Source organism: Nipponia nippon, unplaced genomic scaffold (genome assembly GCF_047370975.1).
Source record: "Nipponia nippon isolate SJK-2023a ecotype South Korea unplaced genomic scaffold, ASM4737097v1 scaffold_3, whole genome shotgun sequence".
Lineage (NCBI taxonomy): Eukaryota > Metazoa > Chordata > Aves > Pelecaniformes > Threskiornithidae > Nipponia > Nipponia nippon.
The window spans coordinates 28,505,524-28,523,631 of record NW_028262347.1 but is presented as its reverse complement, the minus strand read 5'-3'; the positions used below and the strand labels follow the sequence as shown (position 1 = coordinate 28,523,631).

General features: G+C 39.6%; 1 protein-coding gene across 3 annotated transcripts in view; it reads left to right on the top strand.

Moving 5' to 3' along the window:
- The window catches only part of TES (testin LIM domain protein), a 29,497-nt gene extending 11,917 nt beyond the window's left edge, over window positions 1–17,580 (top strand). For all 3 annotated transcript variants that reach the window (XM_087765937.1, XM_087765939.1, XM_087765936.1), the window contains 6 exons: window positions 216–301; window positions 8,547–8,799; window positions 9,942–10,277; window positions 14,791–15,006; window positions 15,578–15,736; window positions 16,930–17,580. In XM_087765937.1, the coding sequence (XP_087622063.1) occupies window positions 216–301; window positions 8,547–8,799; window positions 9,942–10,277; window positions 14,791–15,006; window positions 15,578–15,736; window positions 16,930–17,121 (1,242 nt within the window). In that variant the 3' untranslated portion in view covers window positions 17,122–17,580. The remainder of the gene's footprint in view (window positions 1–215; window positions 302–8,546; window positions 8,800–9,941; window positions 10,278–14,790; window positions 15,007–15,577; window positions 15,737–16,929) is intronic.
- Window positions 17,581–18,108: the final 528 nt, after the last annotated feature.

The following is an 18,108-nucleotide window of genomic DNA, read 5'->3' as shown; positions in this document are numbered from 1 at the left end:
AGCTCAACCCTATGAACAGGCTTGTGCGAACACTGTCACTTATGTAGGTACAATAGGAAGGTGAGTGGGCCCCAAAATACTGTCCTGATGTTGTCTTAGTCAAATGTTTCATCTTTTGCTTTAGTTGTGGATTGTAGATTATAAAGGCAGCAGTAAGATTATTCATGCAGCATATTTTTCTGAAGCTGACTATAGTCATCTTGCTCTGTATACAGATGGGCTTGGGCCACGAGCAAGGATTTGGTGCCCCCTGCTTAAAATGCAAGGATAAGTGTGAAGGATTTGAGCTTCATTTCTGGAGGTAAGTGACACTAGATGTTTCTTAAGCTGTGACTCAGCACTGCAGATCTTGGCACATGTATGCAAATGTGTAAGTAACTGCTTTTGTTATCTCTTTCAATTAAACTATTCAGATGCTTTAAAGAAGCTGTGTCTAGGTTCAGGGCCAGGGCTTCTCAGCTGCATTACAACAGAGTGTTTAAGTATGTAATCACTTACAAACATGTATTTCATCCGCACTGAAGTCAATGGTAGTACTTCTACTGAAGCATTTGCTTTAGCTTTAACAGTTGAAGTACGTTTGTAAAAACATCTCTATCCCTACAGTAAGAGAGATGGTAGGGAAGAAGTGTGCTTTATCTCAGTAATAAAATGCTTTCTGAGCTCCTGACCAAATACATAAGCTTTGATCTGAGATTTTATGTAAAATGATCTTATCTATGTTGAAAAGATGTTGAAACTTTGTATACATCTACAAGTGACTTAGAGGGGGAAGAGGTGTCATAATTCAGGTAAGTTAGATAGTATTTGGCCTTGGATGATGCGCTGTTCCTAAACCAGTAAGAGCTGATGACAGTTGCAGTAAGTAGGCTATGCTGTAGTCTATGCCATTACTTCTGCAGAAATTTTGTATTCCATCAAGACTTTTCTGGTCTTGCTGAAACCTTAAAGTACATGTCTGGCTAGCTCAGATCACTGATTACACTGGGTGTGCTTTAATATATAACTTAGTGATTCTGATTTATTAAAAAAAATATCTCTCTCTCAGAGGGAACAGCCTGCAAAGCACATAAAGAATAAATAATTTTTAGTAGCACTAACACATGCTAGCAGTAACAATGATTACACTTCACTAGTGCTATATAGCTGCAGTCACAACTGTATCTGCAGTAGGGTTTTATTTTGTGGGGTTTTTTAAGGTAATCTTTACATCCCAGCCAGAGTAGCATCAGGTGCAGATAAGGCCTAGGAGATTTTACATCTTTATCGAAGTATTTGACTGTAGCTGAGACTCAATTTGGAAAATAACCAGAGAAGCAGACCACAGCAAAAACTTGGTCTAACTTCATGAGGATATAGCTTCTCAGTTATGGATCTGTAATATATAACTGTAGAAATAACTTAGAAATAATGATGTGGAGCAAGAAATGGTAATACACTAATAAATAAACATGATCATCTAAAGATAGAAGAAATTATTAATTTATGGAACGACTCTTTTTCAATACACAGTCACCAAGGGGACTCGTGTAGGGGCACTAGAAAAATAGAACAAAGTTAATGTGTGTAGGTATTTCAATAAAACAGAATAAAAATTTTTGCAGGAGTAAATAGTGTTGTTTATCTTTGTTTAGATGAGAAATTATGTCACTTCCTACTTGAGAGAAAGATCTTTGTTTAGAGCCAGTGTGGGAAAATTACAAGTCAGGGAGAAAAAGACTAGGCCAGTTAACTTTTTCTCGACTCTTCCTTTTTGTCCTCCTTTTGTTAGTTCTATTATTAAGGGACCTTGTAATTCCTAGCTTATCCTTGAACAGGGAAGAATTTGGGATAAAAAGATATAACATGTCTAAAGTTACTTAGTCATGTAATAGCACGTTTACTGAGCTAGAACATGTCTGCTTCTGTGTATTTGGAGGTTTTTGTGTGTGTGGTTCACTACGCTCATGTGGTTAGGGCTTACTGTGCCAGGTCCTGAATACATAGCTTGTCACAGCACTATCTGTCCTAGAAAGCCAAGAGTCTGTAGACAGCAGTGGATTAAAAAGCGGGAAAGAAAAAGACATAAAAACAGTTGCTGTTTATTTAAGATGAAGGTTTAATTTGGAAATCTAATCGATATAGGATAGACCAGGTAAATAAGGTGGCTGGAAGTATTCTGAGAAGCATCTTCTAGGTGTCAGACAAATGTGGCACATACCTCTGAAACAGTTGAAAAGTTAGCCCTTGAGGCAATTCAAGAATGGGTTAGAAAATAGCTGGTTTTCCAACAGAGCTGCTACTGGGGACAGGAAGGGTGTGAATCTGAAGTCTGAAATCAGCCTTGTGTAAACAGTTTTCAAAGGAAAAAATAGATTAATAATGCTTTCCATGATAGAGAGATTTCAGGATTCCACCACTTGAACAGAAAGGGATGGATCCCTAATACCTGTTAACTTACTCATGTTGGCCTTAAAACCTGAAACTATTTTAAGTAGACGCAAACTGTAGCAGAAGTGGACAGAATATAGTCTTATAACATGAATGATCAGGAGCAGTTCAAGCTTAATCACTAATTTCACTATTGTATTGCTGTAAAAGATAAGTGTTGAAGTAAGGATAGTAGCTAGAGAAACTGTTATAAGTTGGGAAGAATAACTGGTGGGTTGATTCCAGCCAGCAGCCAAGCACCCACACAGCTGCTTGCTCCCTGTCCCCTCACAGCAGGGTGGGAGAGAGAAAAGGAAGAATAAAAGTGAGAAAACTCATGGGTTGAAATAAAGTCAGTTTAACAGGTGAAGGAAAGAGGAGATAAAAACCAAGTGTTGCAATGGCAGTCACTCACCACCTCCCACCAGCAGACTGATGCCCAGCCAGTCTCCAAGCAGTGGCCACTCTGGAAGTCAGAAACCCTGCCTCCTTCATCCTCTACCCCCATCTTATTTCTGAGTGTGACATTACATGGTATGGAGTATCCCTGTGGCCAGTTTGAGCCAGCTGTGCCCCCTCCCAGCTTCTTGGCCACCCCCAGCTTACTTGCTGAGGTGGGCATAGAGTCCAAAAAAGAGAAAGACCTGACACTGTGGAAGCACTGCTCAGCAACAGCAAGTGCTATCAACGCTAGTTTAGCCACAAATTGAAGACACAGCACCATACAAGCACTATGAAGAAAGGTACCTGCATGCCAGCTGGACCCAGTGCAGTAAGTGAGGCAGCATTTCTGTTTGCAGCATGGGCAGGCTGCAGTCCTTGCTGCGATCTGTGTAAGGGTGACACCGCCCTCTCCTGGGTGGAGCTGAGGAGCTTCAGCAGATCACGTAATTCTTGTTCCCTGGTCTGATACATGAAAACTGGTGTACGTCAAAGAGCTAGGTGTAATTTCCCTGTGTGTTTCTGCACAAGAGAGCCTCAGTTCTCTCTTTGGAGAGTCAGATTGGAAAGTGCATGAAAAAAATCCAAGTATGGCTGTCTGTTAGCAGAGTTTTACACAGAGTTGCTACATTATTCTTCTCTTTACTGGGAGCGTTTGGAAGATAGCTGTTTTGGGGTGGCAAGTGCTCTTTAACTCTTTGCGCTATAATTCTTGGCACAGCGTGTGGGATGGTTATATAGGTGCAGAATCATTAATTTGGGCTAGTACAGAAATGGTAGACAAAGCCCTTAGTAAAATTTGTTCCTAAACTTTGAAGTTCTGAAAGCTTCAGTGTTGTGAGCTGAACACAAAATGAATACAATGAGAACCATGGTCTACAATGGTAGCTGAACAGTGAACAATTACCTGCTTTACCTTAGTGTGTTAATAGCTTTTGCTTTTAAAATTGTCCTCAGAATCATGCTTCCGTCCAAGCGTAGCAGCAGCAGTGGGCAGGCTCTTCTCAGTTCAGGTGTTAGCTTGCAGTCTGAAAGAAGTCTGCCTCTGGAAAATTAGCAGGGCAGGCTGGCTGTAAGAGACTGCTACTCAGATAAACGTTTGCTCTTAGGGAATGTGTTTCCCACTAGAGGGAGGTGTGGGACAGGAGTCAGAAGTTGCTAAAAGCAGGAGGGAAGGTTCCGATTTATCTTGGTCGTGTATATACTTCCAGTATTGGTAATTGTCTCTGGTGCAGCTTGCTAAGATATGAAAAAGCTGTTGGAGACAAGAATCTTAAGCTTGGGAGCAACCATTTTCAGCATCTGGCTTCTCTGCACAGATACAATCCCTGTAAAGCAGAGAGAGCTTTAAGTTGGCTTTAATGTTTTCTGGTACTAAGGCTGTCAGGCAAGTACTGAGGCACAGTTCAAAGCATTTGCAATTACTATAGCTGTGTTAATAGCAAGAAAACATAACAGAAGGAATTGTGGGAAGAGGTTAGTCTTGTGTGGAGGACACAAGTCTCAGGACTTGCCAGATATTTATTGAGGGCTCCTCTGTGCTTGCAGCTGCTCCTCCTGTCACTAGGAGCCACTGCAAAGCTAGTGTAGGAAGAGTCATGAGCTAAATCGTTCTTCCTCTCCATACACCAAAACACAGAAAAGTAGGAGGATTGACATTTGGTTTTGGAGAAGGAACTATAAGTCTTTGATCCTTGCTGTCAGTAGAAATCCAGGATGTGGGAATTTGCCAGCTTGGGAAAGAGGATGGAATCTGCTTACCTTCCTTCTTCCTCTTTCTACCTACCCAAGGCCTGGAAGCAAGACAATCTACTAAATCTGTCTTTTACAGTGATATGCAACTTCTAATTCCACAAACTTTGAAGCTTCCTCCTTATCTTCCATGTTTTGAATGGGAAAAGCTTCCCAAACTGCTGAGATTTGGCTGGAGGAACATTTTCTCTTCTTTGTTGAAGTCCTGAGAGCTGTGAACACATAAGCAGGAGTCTCTCATACCTCCTTCAGTACAGATCTTTGCTGAATGTCCTCAAGTGAAGGGAAAATCTTTTTGACAATGCAGATGGAGAGAAGAAATTCTCACTGCAAGTCTTCTAGATAAAACCAAAAGAGATAAATCTAAGTCTGTGCATATACACACATATATATAAACATGTGTATAATAGCAACTGGTTTTCCTAGCACGTGAGGTGTTTGCTTTAACACCAAAAATAAAAATTAAGCATCAGTTATCAGACAGACTTGTGAAGTGTAGGTTTGAGGTAATGGTACAGGGTCACTTCAGTAAGACAGCTGTATCAGAGCCAAAGAAATGACCATCTGAGCTATTCCAAATAGAATTAATTGGCCATATCCCTTCTGCAGAGGGGGACAGTGACTAATGAACAGGACTCTGATGTGCTACTTAGTGGAAGAAGGTATGACTAAATTGTAAACAGTACTCTGCAGGAAGAGTTGTGTGTGACTGTCAATTGGATATCTTTTAGGACTGGAAATTATTCAAGAAAAGGGATTATAAATCAGAAGAGGAAACCTTTTTTTTTTGGCTGTTAGCAGTATACAGACATCTTCATGTGGCTGAGATCCAGGGGAGCCCTGAGGAGCAGGGGAAATGGCAACAGCTTCAGGGATTTTCCTGTGACTTACTGAGATATGTTGACATCAGTTGTGACTCGGCAGTCTCCACGTTCTTTCTGGGTTGTTTTATCCTGCATTTGGAGACTTAATTATCCACAAGTTCTAATGCCAGGGCCACCACAATTGTAATTTTGTAATGTAGCCCCTGTAACAGCTTCTTGCAAACTGCATGTAGGCAAAGAGTCATTCACTTGATCTTGAAAGAGCAAGGACATAACATTAGACTGAAATGTACACAGTCAAATTTCTAAGTAAGTCTGAGTTAGTATCTCATTCTTTTCAATGCAAGTATAAAGCACAGTAGCTTTATGCCAGTTTTCACAGTGGGACCCAGGAAGGACCTGAGGACAAGTTGTATGCTTTCACTTCTTTGCAAGTATCTGTTCATGTGTTTCTCAGGACAACAGAAAATCTCTCACCAGTACTGAAATTCGTGAAACATGTTAAGCGTTCAAGGTAGGACTGAGGATAAAAGCAATTGAATCAGGGTCCTTTCCAAGTTGGAAACAAACAGGATCTCAAAGCTGTTCTGCATTCTGAGAGAAGTCTCTACTAGAAAATAGATACGCAATTTCATGTTGTAGCATGAACAAAAATAAGGTGCCCTTGTGGCTTTTCCAGCATGTGTGAAAGTCTCAGGGGAAGAATTACACCACAGCTTGTTGGGGATGGTCTGGTCTCTGCAGGCTGTCACGCTGCTTCACTGTAGTTGGATGCTGTATGGAGTGGGGAGAGCTGCACAAACTGTCGTGCTGCTGTTGTGACCATACAGGCAGTATGACGATATGAATTGTTCTTACTGAGTTCTGTTTTGCAAGCAGAGCAGTTCTGGACAGCAAGACTATGTTTTCATGAGTCTGTGCAGGTTACCTGAGAATGTCTCTGTTCATTCACCAATGTTATTAGATCACATACTGTCAAGAGGCGAGACTAGAACTGGGGCTTACTATTGCCAAGTTGAAAAAGTGAAGAAAATATCTGATAAACGGTTGTTCAAATGGACTAACTGCTTGAATTCCAGTTACATGTGTGCTGTGAGGCATATAGCTGCACTTTAGTCCTTGGTGTTATAATGAACTAAACCTGCAAAGAAATAAGGTCTGATACTGTCACCTAGTAGTAGATTTCAAAAAAGACATGATTGAGAGTTGGTAACAAGGTGTACATATGACTATACCTTAAAAGATGAGCAAACTATAAATTTCTGTATTAATATATTAAATAGTCTCAAAGTATCAGCTAGGTAAAGGACTTGGACTGTTGCTGAAGATCTTAACAATTTCATGTTGCAAGTGCTCAAGGTGCACACTACAGCATTTAGGCTTAATGGGCAATACTAGTTCATGCTTGAATGTTCTGGTAATCTGGGAGATTGCAAAGTGCTTAGTGTTTACTAGGTATCCAGATAAATATCAGCTTTGATATTCTTTTGCATCTTTCCTGTTGTGGAAACCATACAAGCCATCAGACTATCTATTCTTTTACTTTATTGCTATATTTAGGTGTCTTATCTTGCAAAGTGGAGTCTGTTCTGCTTAACACTCTTTTGCTAGTTGCTTTTAGAGTGGAGTAACTTATTTCTATTGCAGAATTAGCTATTTTTTTTGGAGTGGGCTTCATAGCTTAGGTTACCATAACTTATCATTGCTGTATAATCACATGACCAGGGCAGCATCCATCACACACTGAAATGATAGTACCCCACATCATAAATGGGTGTACATGTGTAGTGCGTATCTTTGGGGCTGGCTGTGCATCACTTCATGTGACTAATTATATGCAGGTCCTCCTTCTTCCTTCCTTTCCCATCACCTAATGGGCCTGCTGTAGTCATGGCATGTACTTGTCATGTACCTGTTAGATGCCTTAAGATAAGGTATGTATGTTGCCTTCAAGAATTTAGAAGGCAAGATGCTAGAGTTTGATGGGTTTTGGCAAGCAGGGTTGAGAAGCATTTTATAGGTAGTAGTTTTATGCTATTCGCTACGTGAAGAATAAACAATGGGGTAAAATATTACTCATTCCTCTTCAAACTCTAGAGATCCAGAAGGTTGATCTGTTTTTTTTAGACTATAATAAGAACCTTTAGTTAACATCCAGCTTCGCTCATTGCCATATGCTGTGGCTGTCTGCTTTGAACTGAAGCTCTGGGAAAGTCATTAATAAATAGTAAAATAGTTTGTCTAATCCAGGGTTCTGTTTATTATGAGTGAATTGTTTAATTATGCTTAAGGTAATAAATTGCTATCTAATACCCCTTAATCAAAGGAGTTCAAATGTGTTGTATATGAAAGAATACCATTTATATCTAAGTAAAGCCTTCTACCTTTTAAGGATGTTTTCTGTGAAAATTCTCTGTCCAGCTTGTGCTAGAGTACCTCTGACTTGGTTCAGAGCTGTTTGAAAGGCTTTGTCCATATAAGCCTTTCACTTTTCTATCATCTTCTAAGTGCTGAACTTAGAACAGAACTCTGTGCAATTACACTGTATATATGGCTGTATGCACTTTTTCCTTTCTAGGAAATATTTGCTTCCACTTGATAGCAACCCTGCAATAATCATATGTACTTCACTGTATGCATGATATTTGAAGAAAATAGTATAGTATGTGTAATTTTGAGTGTATGAAGAAAACCTGAAAAACTAAAAGCCCGGATAACTGACTGCTGAGGGGATCATGTTGATGCATTTAAGTTAACTCATGGGTGACTATCCATAATAAATCTGTTAGGTGGGTGATAATGGACATGCATGTGTGCGATCAGTACTGAGACATAACTGAAGGGATGATATAGCATCATATTAAAATGCTTTAGTGTAGTTGACTGTATCTAGCTGATCATAATCTCTGTGAACCAAGACTGTAAATAATACAACAGGAGAAATGAAGAATATCCTCAAGAGGTATTTGGCATATTGCAGAATAACTTGTATATTCCCTAATCAAAGCACTGAAAACAAGGTTTTGGGTTCCCGGTGATGTTGTTACTATGCATGCAGCTGGTGTGAGGTGTAGTTTTCAGCTGTGACTGTAACTTTGTTGCTGTTCCCATAAATTTCAGAAAAATATGCCGGAACTGCAAGTGTGGCCAGGAAGAGCATGATGTCCTCACAAGCAATGAGGAAGATCGGAAAGTGGGGAAACTTTTTGAAGATACAAAATACACAACTCTTATTGCAAAGCTGAAGAATGATGGCATTCCCATGTATAAACGCAATGTGATGATACTAACTAATCCAGTACCAGCCAAGAAGAACATATCTATCAATACTGTGACTTATGAGTGGGCTCCTCCTGTTCAGAATCAGACACTTGTAAGTCCGACCCCTTTTTTCTTCATGTTCAAGGCAGGAGTTGATGGGAGATGGAAAAGTAGAGCTTACCGGAAGGATAAATTTGCCTCTTGTAGTCATTCTGTGTGTACCTCTTCTTTTCTTCCTCCTCAAAACTGAAAATATGATGCCTGTTTAATGAGTCTTACCTGTGTCATATTGCAGATATGGATGCTTGTCTGTGGAACCTCTTGAGAACTGGGGACATGAGGTGGTTTTTAATAGATAGGATTAAATGTTATCTGCAAAGTCCTTGGAGTCCAGTTTCTCTAACCTGCCTTTTTAAGTACACTTGAAAAATTTGCATGGAGTGTGGGCTTAAAAGAAAAAAAAAAAAACAATGCCACAACAATTTATGTCATTGTTTAAAGTTAAGGGGAACACTCAGTCTTGCATATAGCTTTTACTGTATATGGTAATAACAGGATCAGTGTTGACATCTGAAAAAGCAACTCTCTTCCAGTATGTTTTCAGCTGAAGTAAATGAGATGGTAGATAGCCTTCTGAGGATTTTGCTTCACTTTTCAAACTTTGATTGCTAACTTACTGTACTGCAGCGTTGTGTCATCTGTGCAGGAATCGCGTTCTCTCTGACCTAGCTCTCAAAAATGCCCTTTTTCAGTGAATTAATCAAACCTTGTGCATCTAAATCGACTGTTACTTAACATTCAGTTACCACTTTGATTTTTAGGCTTGTTCTTGCTTTATTAAAACTAGAGCTTTTCTTCTTTATTTAGCTAGAATTATTTCTGCAATGGGCTGTGTGCCCCAGGCGCACTATTTCAGCTTCTACGTTTTAAAGCTATACTGATGATCACTAGTTTTAAATAGCTTTGAAGAGACAAGGTGCTGTGTAAATGTTAATTATTGCTTACTCTGAGAAGTAATAACTCTTACTCTGTAAAAGGAAGCCTGTCTCTTACTCTGGGAAGAAGCCAATTAGTGCATCTGCTGTATTTTATCTCCATCTACTGTGTTTGGGGAGCTTAATGCTTATGGAAAGAACCTTGTTTTTGACAAATTTGACTGTCACAAAACAACAGTAGAGATTTAGTCACGTGTTTGCTTAAAAGGATGGGTCTGTAGTTGAAGTGGCATCTGATATCTAATTCCTCCTGGTTCAGGCTAGACAGTACATGCAGATGCTACCCAAGGAGAAGCAGCCTGTTGCTGGCTCGGAAGGCGCACAGTACAGGAAGAAGCAGTTGGCTAAGCAGCTGCCTGATCACGATCAGGATCCTTCTAAATGCCATGAGCTCTCCCCCAGTGAAGTTAAGCAGATGGAACAATTTGTGAAGAAGTACAAAAATGAGGCACTTGGCGTAGGAGATGTCAAGCTCCCTGGTGAGGTGGAAACAAGAGCTACTGAGAAGAATAATGTGAACAATGGTGACAGAAGCACCTCAGCTGCTGTAGGAGCGATGGAGGACAAGTCCCCAGATCGGAAGGCATCTCAGTATGTAAGTATAAGAAAGGAAAGATAAAACAAGAAGGTATATTACTATCTGAGTGCTCTCTGGTCATTATAACCCAATTAACTTGTTTGTTCACTTGGAATAGTGAAAATCTGGGGAGGGAAAGAAGGAAGGGGAACTGGAAAACATTGTGAATGTCTGCACAGAATCCTGGGTTTTGTCTGTACGTACTTTCTGTGCAGCAAATAACTTCTTAAGTGACCTTTTCATCCTCATTGCAAAAACATGTTAGCTTGGAGATATAGTATAGCAGGCTAGCTTTCTCAGAATAATAATCAAGAAACTTGTGTAGTCTTATGGACTAATTGCGACACTTTTCTCCTTTTGAAGAGTTAAGTTTAATTTTAGAAGCTTGTTTTCTGCTCTTTCTTGGAAGAACACCAGAATTACCCACTTGACAAATTGTGTTTAAAATTAAATGAAACTAAGAAATAATACAGTAACACATCTTCCTCCCATGTCCAACAAGCCAAGCTGTATAATGGCTGTTTTGACTAGCTGCCTCTTCATATTCAAATCTTTTTTTTTCTTTTATCTGTTTTGTTTGGCATCTGATTTCTGCCTTGTAATAGCTCAACAAAAAATAAGGTATGTAAAATTGCCCAGTCTTCATTGATATTTCTAAAACTATAGCCTTAATGAAGTATTTCTGACATAACTTGCTAACTTCTGCTGTGCATGTCCTCGCTACCAATTATGAATGCACAATAGACGTGGGATTACTGAAGTAACATTAAATTAGTTTAGTGAAGGTAGACCTTCACTTCAGAGTGGCAAAAGCTCCTGTAACTTGATTTCCAGAAATGCTGCTATTATATGTATGAATCCAAAAAATTATTTGTCTCCAGGTTACCTACAGAAAATGAATATACAAGTTCTAGATGGAGATAAGTTTAACATGGTTGTAGAATATGGCTTTCAGTGTCGTTGGGGGGTGTTGTGTGCTGCTTTTGGTGTATTTTTGTTGTTTTTTAAACTGACACAGTATATTACTTCTGGTGTAATTCATATGGAATGTAAAATTAACACTTAAGTTTTAGCTTTCAACATGCCCACTTACTTTAATCAGTCATATACTGTGCCATTTGGTTACCTGTATCTACTGTCTAAAATTAGTTATTTGGTTATTTTTCCCATTATCTTCTTGTGGAGATTCTAAGATACTAGAAAGTTATTTTATCATGGCTTGATTAGGTTGCTGTCATTTTGTGTAACCCAGCCTCTCCTGCTGGGTTACTGTAGTTTCACCACAGCAATTCTTCACTTGCCTCCTCAAGAAAGACCTACAGAAATATACACTTTGGATTGTACCCCACTGGCCAACTGGCTTGGGCTATATTAATTCAAGGGCAGGACGCACTCTGTCCTCTTGAGTAATTGTATCAAAAGTTGCTTCATTTTTAGAGTATGCCTATTTATCACTTCCGAAGTTTTCTTTACTCAAGCACCTGAGTATACCTCCTACTGTTTAGGCCAGGCATATCTCATCACTGTGTGCAGTGATTTAGAAAGAGGCTTAGAAGTGTTTAATAGTATAAGTGAACATAACATAATCTATTGTTAGGTACTGAGTTTACCCTGGGCTAAATAACCAGGATTTAGATATATTATTTTTGAAGTATTTTTTTATCTGATTCCTGCAATGTGACTTAGTCTCAGCAATATGCTGTAGCATTATCTCAACTTTTTTTTTAACAGTTCAAAATAAACCAATACAGAGAAGATCCAACCCTAACAATTCTATGATTCTATAAGAGCTCTTTAATACCTTGCAGAAGAATTGCCATCCTTATCTACACTTTTCTCTATCCATTAGTGCTTTGTTCTCCTAATTTTCTTGTATGTTGTCTTTCAGACTGGGTCTGAAAGCATATATTCCTGTAGCTGTGGTAAATAGAATCATAGAATCGTCAAGGTTGGAAAAGACCCTTAAGATCGAGTCCAACCGTCAACCTATCACTGCCAAGTCCATCTATACCATGTCTTCAAGCACCATATTTATCTGTTCTTTAAATACCTCCAGGGATGGAGACTCAACCACTTCCCTGGGCAGCCTGTTCCAATGCTTGACCACCCTCTCGGTGAAGAAGTTTTTCCTAATGTCTAACCTAAACCTCCCCTGGTGCAGCTTGAGGCTGTTTCCTCTTGTTCTGTCACTTGTTACTAGGGAGAAGAAACCAACCCCCACCTCGCTACAGCCTCCTTTCAGGTAGTTGTAGAGAGCAAGAAGGTCTCCCCTCAGCCTCCTCTTCTCCAGACTAAACAACCCAGGTTCCCTCAGCCGCTCCTCACAAGACTTGTGCTCCAGACCCTTCACCAACTTCGTTGCCCTTCTTTGGACACACTCCAGCACCTCGATGTCCTTCTTGTAGTGAGGGGCCCAAAACTGAACACAGTACTCGAGGTGCGGCCTCACCAATGCTGAGTACAGGGGCACTATCACCTCCCTGGTCCTGCTGGCCACACTATTCCTGATACAGGCCAGGATGCCATTGGCCCTCTTGGCCACCTGGGCATACTGCTGGCTCCTGTTCAGGCAGCTGTCAGCCAACACCCCCAGGTCCTTTTCCACTGGGCAGCTCTCCAGCCACTCCTCCCCCAGCCTGTAGCGTTGTATGGGGTTGTTGTGACCCAAGTGCAGGACCTGGCACTTGGCCTTGTTGAATCTCATACAGTTGGCCCCTGCCCAACGATCCAGCCTGTCCAGGTCCCTCTGTAGGGCCTTCCTGCCCTCCAGCAGATCAACACTTCTGCCCAACTTGGTGTCATCTGCAAACTTACTGAGGGTGCACTCGATCCCCTCATCCAGATCATCAATGAAGATATTGAACAGGACTGGCCCCAACACTGAGCCCTGGGGAACACCACTCGTGACTGGCCGCCAACTGGATTTGACTCCGTTAACCACCACTCTCTGGGCTTGGCTGTCCAGCCAGTTTTTAACCCAGTGCAGAGTGCACCCATCCAAGCCGTGAGCAGCCAGCTTCTCCAGGAGAATGCTGTGGGAGACTGTGTCAAAGGCCTTACTAAAGTCCAAGTAGACAATAGAATCTCTTGAAAAATTTTTTGTTATAGGAATAGATTGCAATTCTTTTAAACATGATTTTTTTAAAAAAGAACAACAAAACAAAAACAACCAGGTCTCCACTATTAATGCAAATATACCAATAATAGCCTGTTTTAAAAAAAAATCTATTTCACCATTATTAAAAGCTGAATAACAGAAAAACGGATATTCAGCATATTTTCATCTTGTAAAGAAGCAAATCTCTTCATGTACCTTTTAACCACCTAGACTGGGGATGTTGCAAATGGTAGGTGAACTGTCTTGACCTGATCTGGGACCATACAACTACTAAACCTTCCAATTGACTCCTTTCTACTTTAGGCCTCATACTCCAAGAGAAGAGTCAAAAAGCTTTATGTGCATATATATTTACATATCCCCTTTCATTCTGTTCCAAGCTGTTCTTCCTCCCCTTCTGATGTCTTTCTATGTATATTTTGAAATTGCTTGTGTGAAACAAGTGTGGGGATCTGATCAATATGCCTTACAGGTGAGACACTTCTAAAAAAATAAATAAAAATACAGATATATGCATGCACACACACATGTGTTCAATTGAAAACTGAGGCCATTTGTGACTGGGCTTGTAGTGATGTGAATCATAGAGAAAACCTTCCCAGGATGTTCAGCTTGGTCCACAGACCAACTGGAGTGCAGGAAATGCCAAACTGGTGATTAAACTGTAGATTAAAATTTTTCTTTCAGTAACATAAACCACCTGTGTTTTTTGACTTGATGACAAAACCCTCTCTGTAAGCAGGTATAGGGCAGAAGACTGACTGTGAATGTTTTGGAACTATTTGTAGTGTAGCTATGTTCATAAACTTTGTAGTCCCTTTTCCATAATCGCTCTCCCCATCCTAAAATCGTTAATCACAGAGTATTGGACAACAGCCATGAGTGACTAGCATCCCTAGAAAACAGCTTTAAATAGAATGAGTTTGAAATATTCACAATTTTTTTTTTTCTCACTGGTGATGCAGATATGGCTTGATCTTCTCATGACTGATAAGTACAGCCATTTTCTTGCCATGTGTTTTAGTCATAGTCTAGTCAGTTAGCTTTGGAGGCTTCTTATGATTCTCTCCTTATTCTTGAGTACGCAAGGCTCGTAGAACATCAAAAAACCAACAATGGGTAACTAAAATTCATGTTAAGAACTGGACTGTAGTTGCAAGAACGTGAATATGGCAAAATACAAGAATCCATTTTGGTAGTACTAGTGCTATGTCAGTAGAATGTACATCATCTTGAATTGCTTAGTTAAACCTGTACTGTGGCATCATGTCACACTATCTGATCGTGGGAGTAAGCTAATGCTTTAATTTCAGTCTGGGAAGGTGGGATTTATTAAACATGTTAGTAATATGTAATTGCTATAAATGTAGCTCTTCAAAGACTTTATTTAATTTGGTAATAACTTCTTTCCAGTCCTGCTATCGCTGCAAACTGAACATGAAAGAAGGTGACCCAGCTGTCTACGCAGAACGTGCTGGATATGACAAATTGTGGCACCCAGCTTGTTTTGTCTGTTGCACCTGCAGTGAACTTCTAGTAGACATGATCTATTTCTGGAAGAATGGTAACCTGTACTGTGGAAGACATTATTGTGATAGCGAAAAACCTCGCTGTGCTGGGTGTGATGAGGTAGGAAATATTCCTAGTCCTCTCTTCTAGCACACAAGTTTGCTTCCCTGAGAAGTGAATATGATTTTTAGTGAAGTATTTTGGTGCAGGGAGATGATGTGTCTTCAACAGTTTTGGCTGATTGTAGTTGTAAGGAACTGAAACTGATGTGGACACTGCACATTCAGGAAGATCCATAGTTTGTTTTGGATTTGGTGGGGATTTTGTGTGGTCCACAAGGACATAGGATGTAATTAATACATGAGTGCAAATTCTTCCGTGTAGTCCCAATTATGCAGCTGTTTCCTCATGAGGGGCACTAGGGGGAGCACCTTACTACATTACACTTTGTGCAGCGGACAGAGAACAGCCTGCCTGGTGTCTTTGGCATCTATTGGCTCTTAATAAACGAAATGGAGGCTTTTGGAAAACTGTCAAACAAGTGAATGCATTTGGTTTTGTTGTTGAAATAATTTGAAACAGTGGAATCACCAGGAGTTCCTTGAAATTACAAAACATCCTGAGACTAGCTTTCTTGAAAGAAATACTATTCAAATGCATATATTAATATTTGTTTGTATCTTCCTCATAGCTAATATTCAGCAATGAATATACTCAAGCGGAAGGTCAAAATTGGCATCTGAAACACTTCTGCTGTTTTGACTGTGATTGTGTTTTGGCTGGAGAGATCTATGTGATGGTGAATGACAAGCCAGTCTGCAAACCCTGCTATGTGAAGAACCATGCTGCGGTAAGATCCTTCCACATGTGTTGGTGCTGTGAAGGAAGGGAATGTACATACATCTATGGCACTTGAAACTCTTACTTTTTCACAATGTGGGAGTATCTGAAGAGTATAAATTGAATGCAAGTTTAGGCTCAAGTCAATCATCTTTTTCCCCTTTGAAAAAAAAACTTAAGCAGACAAGTATTTTGTCAATTCGTAAACTTAAACAAAAGCCACTGGGGTGGGGAGGGAAGGCTGTTCTGAAAATACCTTAACTTTGCCAGTGGTGAAGCAGGATTTTGTAACGGGAGGAAGAAAGGTGAAGATGAGTAATGCTGCTAAATATTTATTTCATGTCAATCATAGCTCATTGTGACCAGTGGGAGTCAACTTCAGCTGGTCTGCTAAAAGCCTGTAGCGGCAACTGCAGTCTAGGTACTTTTGTTTTCTGTATTTCTAACCACATGAGTTATAAAGGAGAGTGACTGATAGGATAAAGCTAGAAGTTTGGGAAAGGATGGTAGTTCTCAATTCCTAGTTATGCTAGGAACTCTAATCTGAGATCATGGTCCATTCATAACTCCCAACTAATAGCTAGTTAATTGGTAGATAAGTCTAATGTGCATCTAGACTGTTTATATAGTTAATGGAAGGAAAAACTATTATCTCTAGCTGGCAGTTAATCTGAGGTAGGTGTGAGGAATTATCTTCTGCAGAGGCTTTTTTCTCTTAAAACATTAACTTCCGTGAGATCTAAATGATAATTTTTGGCAACCAGATTTTAAGATGAATTATATCCAAGACTTTAACCTTTAATTCTTTAGCAGTGCTTTACAGGTGTCAATGCACAGGAAGATTTGTAATTAATATCTTGAAATGTATGGGTTAATACATGAAGAGCTGTGCTGTTTGGCATGACAAGTCTTCATCATTGTTTGGGCATTGGGAAATCCTAACCATCATAACTGTCTAAGTTTAGTCCCAGCAGGAACTAACTTCTTGTGTGCATTTTATTATTTTGTTTTGTGTCCTCAGCTGCATTTTGATTGGAAACTCTGCTTTAAAAATGAAGGAAAATCAAAAGCTGGAGACTTATTTCCAAGGCTTCTTTTAATATCAGTCTCTCTTCTCCAAAAACACTTAAGAATTCCAGTTTCTATTGGACTTGTAGAAAGGATGTGTATGCTTCATTTAAGCATTGTTTTGTTTCTAAACAGATCTGCCAAGGCTGTCATAATGCTATAGATCCAGAAGTTCAGCGTGTGACATACAACAACTTCAACTGGCATGCTACACAGGAGTGCTTCTTGTGTTCCTGTTGCAGCAAGTGTCTAATTGGCCAGAAGTTCATGCCGGTGGAAGGGATGGTCTTTTGCTCAGTGGAATGTAAGAAAAAGATGATGTCTTAAGAGAAGACATGTACAGAACCAAGCATTGCTGTGTTCCAAAGGCTCTTGCATTTCTACTGTAAAATATATAGTATTGGGGCATTTAAAGTTATTGAAAGTATTAAATACCTTTTCCCAAAGATTTTTTTGAGTGACTAAAACTTGCTCTGTAATCTTCATTTCTTAGCCGTAATAATACTTTCTTTTTTTGGAATATTATTCCTGAATCTTATGTCAAATGACTTTGTATCCCAGAAATGTAAGAAAAAATGTGTTATGAACTATATACACTTTTAAGAGAGCTCTTCACCATGAAGGATCTTTTTGCTGTATCTTGTCTAAGGGAAGAAGAAAACATGATAATGCTCCATTTTTTCTTGTTTTATATGATAAATACAACTCTTACACTTCTGGTTTCACTAATTTATCATTTTTATAGTTTCCCTGCTTTCATCAAGCACTTTAGACAAAATGATCAGCTTTACCACCACATACAGTTTTGTTCACTAGACCTCAAGTACGCAGGGAGAATGAAGCTTAAAAAAAAAAAAGTTGCCTGTAATCATTTGCTTGTTGTTGACACAGGGTTCTTGAGGGATAGTGACTACTCTCACATTGAGTTTGTAAAGTAACTGCACCAATAGAAAACTGTGTTGGCTCATGTTTCTCTTTCTTAAAACTGTTCATGCCTGGAAAAGTTTTCATTTTATGAATGTTGAAGTTACTTTACAGATGGGGGGGATATAAGAGGAGGTCTTGCCCAGATTTAAGAAAAAAAAAAAATCTACCAACATTAGTGGGTGTCACTCTTATCCTTTCAGAACTGGCTACTGTTTTTTCATGAATGTTCTTTTCATGAATTGTGCCTTCTATCAGAGGGACGTGGCACATGATACTGTATGCATTTCCAAGAATGTAATTCTGCAAAAGGATCATACTTAGGCTTTTGATTTGTAAGTTCTTAACCAAAGCATAAAGAAGTCTTTCCCAGAAGACTTCCAGTATTTG